Source organism: Merops nubicus, unplaced genomic scaffold, assembly GCF_000691845.1.
Source record: "Merops nubicus isolate BGI_N331 unplaced genomic scaffold, ASM69184v1 scaffold24179, whole genome shotgun sequence".
NCBI lineage: Eukaryota > Metazoa > Chordata > Aves > Coraciiformes > Meropidae > Merops > Merops nubicus.
The window spans coordinates 435-2,221 of record NW_008631991.1 but is presented as its reverse complement, the minus strand read 5'-3'; the positions used below and the strand labels follow the sequence as shown (position 1 = coordinate 2,221).

Genomic DNA, 1,787 nt, shown 5'->3' with positions numbered 1-1,787 from the left:
TCGCTGGGGATGATAAACGAAGGTGGAAACGGGATAGCTCGGGGTGGGATCATCACCCCCCCCACAGTCCAGAACTTTCACCTAAAACTTCTCACACAAGCACAGGGAGGCGACTGTAGGTTTGGGGGGGAGAAAGTGGAGGCACAGCAGTGAGAGGAGCCAGTCCTCTACTGCTCCAGCACATGACCCAGGGAGGATTTCATGCGCTGGGGCCACTCAGACCAGCAGCTTCCACTGGAAGTCACCAAGAAATGGGAGAGAAGGGGGAGGCTTTGGATTTCTACAAACCCCCTGAGTGTGCTCTTCTCCCTGCAGCTGGATAGGTCGACCCGGGAGATGGAGCTGGGGCTGGAGTACGGCGTGCCCACCATGAACCTCGCTGGCCAGAGCCTCAAGTTTGAAAACGGCCAGTGGGTGGCAGGTAGAGTGCAGCTCAGCTGGCTTCCTTCTGAACTCACCCCGCTGGCAATCCATATTCTGATCTCTTTTCTTTCCTTCCAGAATCGGGGAGCTTCCCGGGGGATCGCAGGGAGCTGCAGCGCCTGCGCAAGAGGAACCAGCAGCTGGAGGAAGAGAACAACCTCCTGCGGCTGAAAGTGGATATTCTGCTGGACATGGTGAGGCTTTGCTCAGCTGCCCACTGCCCGTTGCAGTAGAAATGCCCATGTGGAGGGTGCTGGGAATGCCAAATGGAGGTCTTTCTGCCTGCAGCCTGCTCGTTCTGCTTTAGACGAGACGACTGTAAGGTGGGAGTGAAGTCCGAGCTCCTCTGTGAGAAGAGGGGGATGCTCCCCCACAGCAGAGCCTGACTTTGGTGGAGTTCTGATCATTTTCTTGCCCCTCTGGCCTCTGCCCTAAGTGTGAAACTGAGTTACAGCCACCCTTTCTGGATGCAGAAGGCTGGAGCTTCCATCTGCTGTGACAAGGGGTGTGACATCCATTCTGTGCATAATCCTGTGGATGAAAGAATTCCCAAGCCCAAAAGTAAATCAAAATTCAACCCTACCCAGAGAGAACAGCTTTCATGCTTAAAATCTGGAGACACTTTCAGTGGAATAGAATACATGTGTATTCTCAGTCTATTAAGTGTCTTTATTGGGTTCTATTTATCTCTTTTTTTTATTATATTCCTTCTTGTTACTATTATTATTAAATAATACTAATAACAGTAATAATAAAGAAAATAACAGGCATGGCCCCTCTAGTACTGGTCATAGGATTCTCCACTCACTTCTTCTAAAATCCAATTAGATTTCCTTTCCATAAGGTTAGGAGTAAATTCATCCCTTCCAGTTGTCTGGTAAGCTGCCCACTGAAGACTGCAGCAGCATTTCTCCTGGAAAAACCCTTGTTTGTGACTGTTTTTCCTTGCAACTCATCAACTCATGCCCCTAGCATCCAGGCATGTTTTCCATCCCACTCCCTCAGGCCCTCTCCATGCAGGTAAAACAACTAAACCACCCGTGTGTTACCAACATTATTCTCACACCAAATCCAAACCACAGCACTGTACCTGCTACTAGGCAGCAATTTACCCCTGCATCCCAGCCGAAAGCAGGACACGAGTCCTCCCGGCTGTGTCCAAGGTGGGCAGCAGGTGCTGAGGGTGCCAACTGTAGCACAGGGTGATGGCTGGGGTCCCTCACTCAAGTTGTTTGCTGTGTGTTGCAGCTCTCTGAGACCACAGCCGAGACTCACTTGATGGAGAGGGAGCTGGAGGAGCTGAAGAACAACAGCCGGCGGCGGAAGTGGAGCAGAGGAGGCGGCTGGAGGACGGGGGGGCGTGC

The 1,787-nt window shown here is 51.7% G+C and overlaps 1 protein-coding gene across 1 annotated transcript in view; it reads left to right on the top strand.

The window, feature by feature from the left end:
• Positions 1 to 1,787, top strand: part of CBY1 (chibby homolog 1 (Drosophila)) — a gene marked incomplete at its 3' end in the record, with an annotated part of 2,356 nt that overhangs the window by 201 nt on the left and 368 nt on the right. The window contains exons 2-4 of the mRNA XM_008947785.1: positions 316 to 421; positions 502 to 617; positions 1,672 to 1,748. Of these exons, the coding sequence (XP_008946033.1) occupies positions 316 to 421; positions 502 to 617; positions 1,672 to 1,748 (299 nt within the window). The remainder of the gene's footprint in view (positions 1 to 315; positions 422 to 501; positions 618 to 1,671; positions 1,749 to 1,787) is intronic.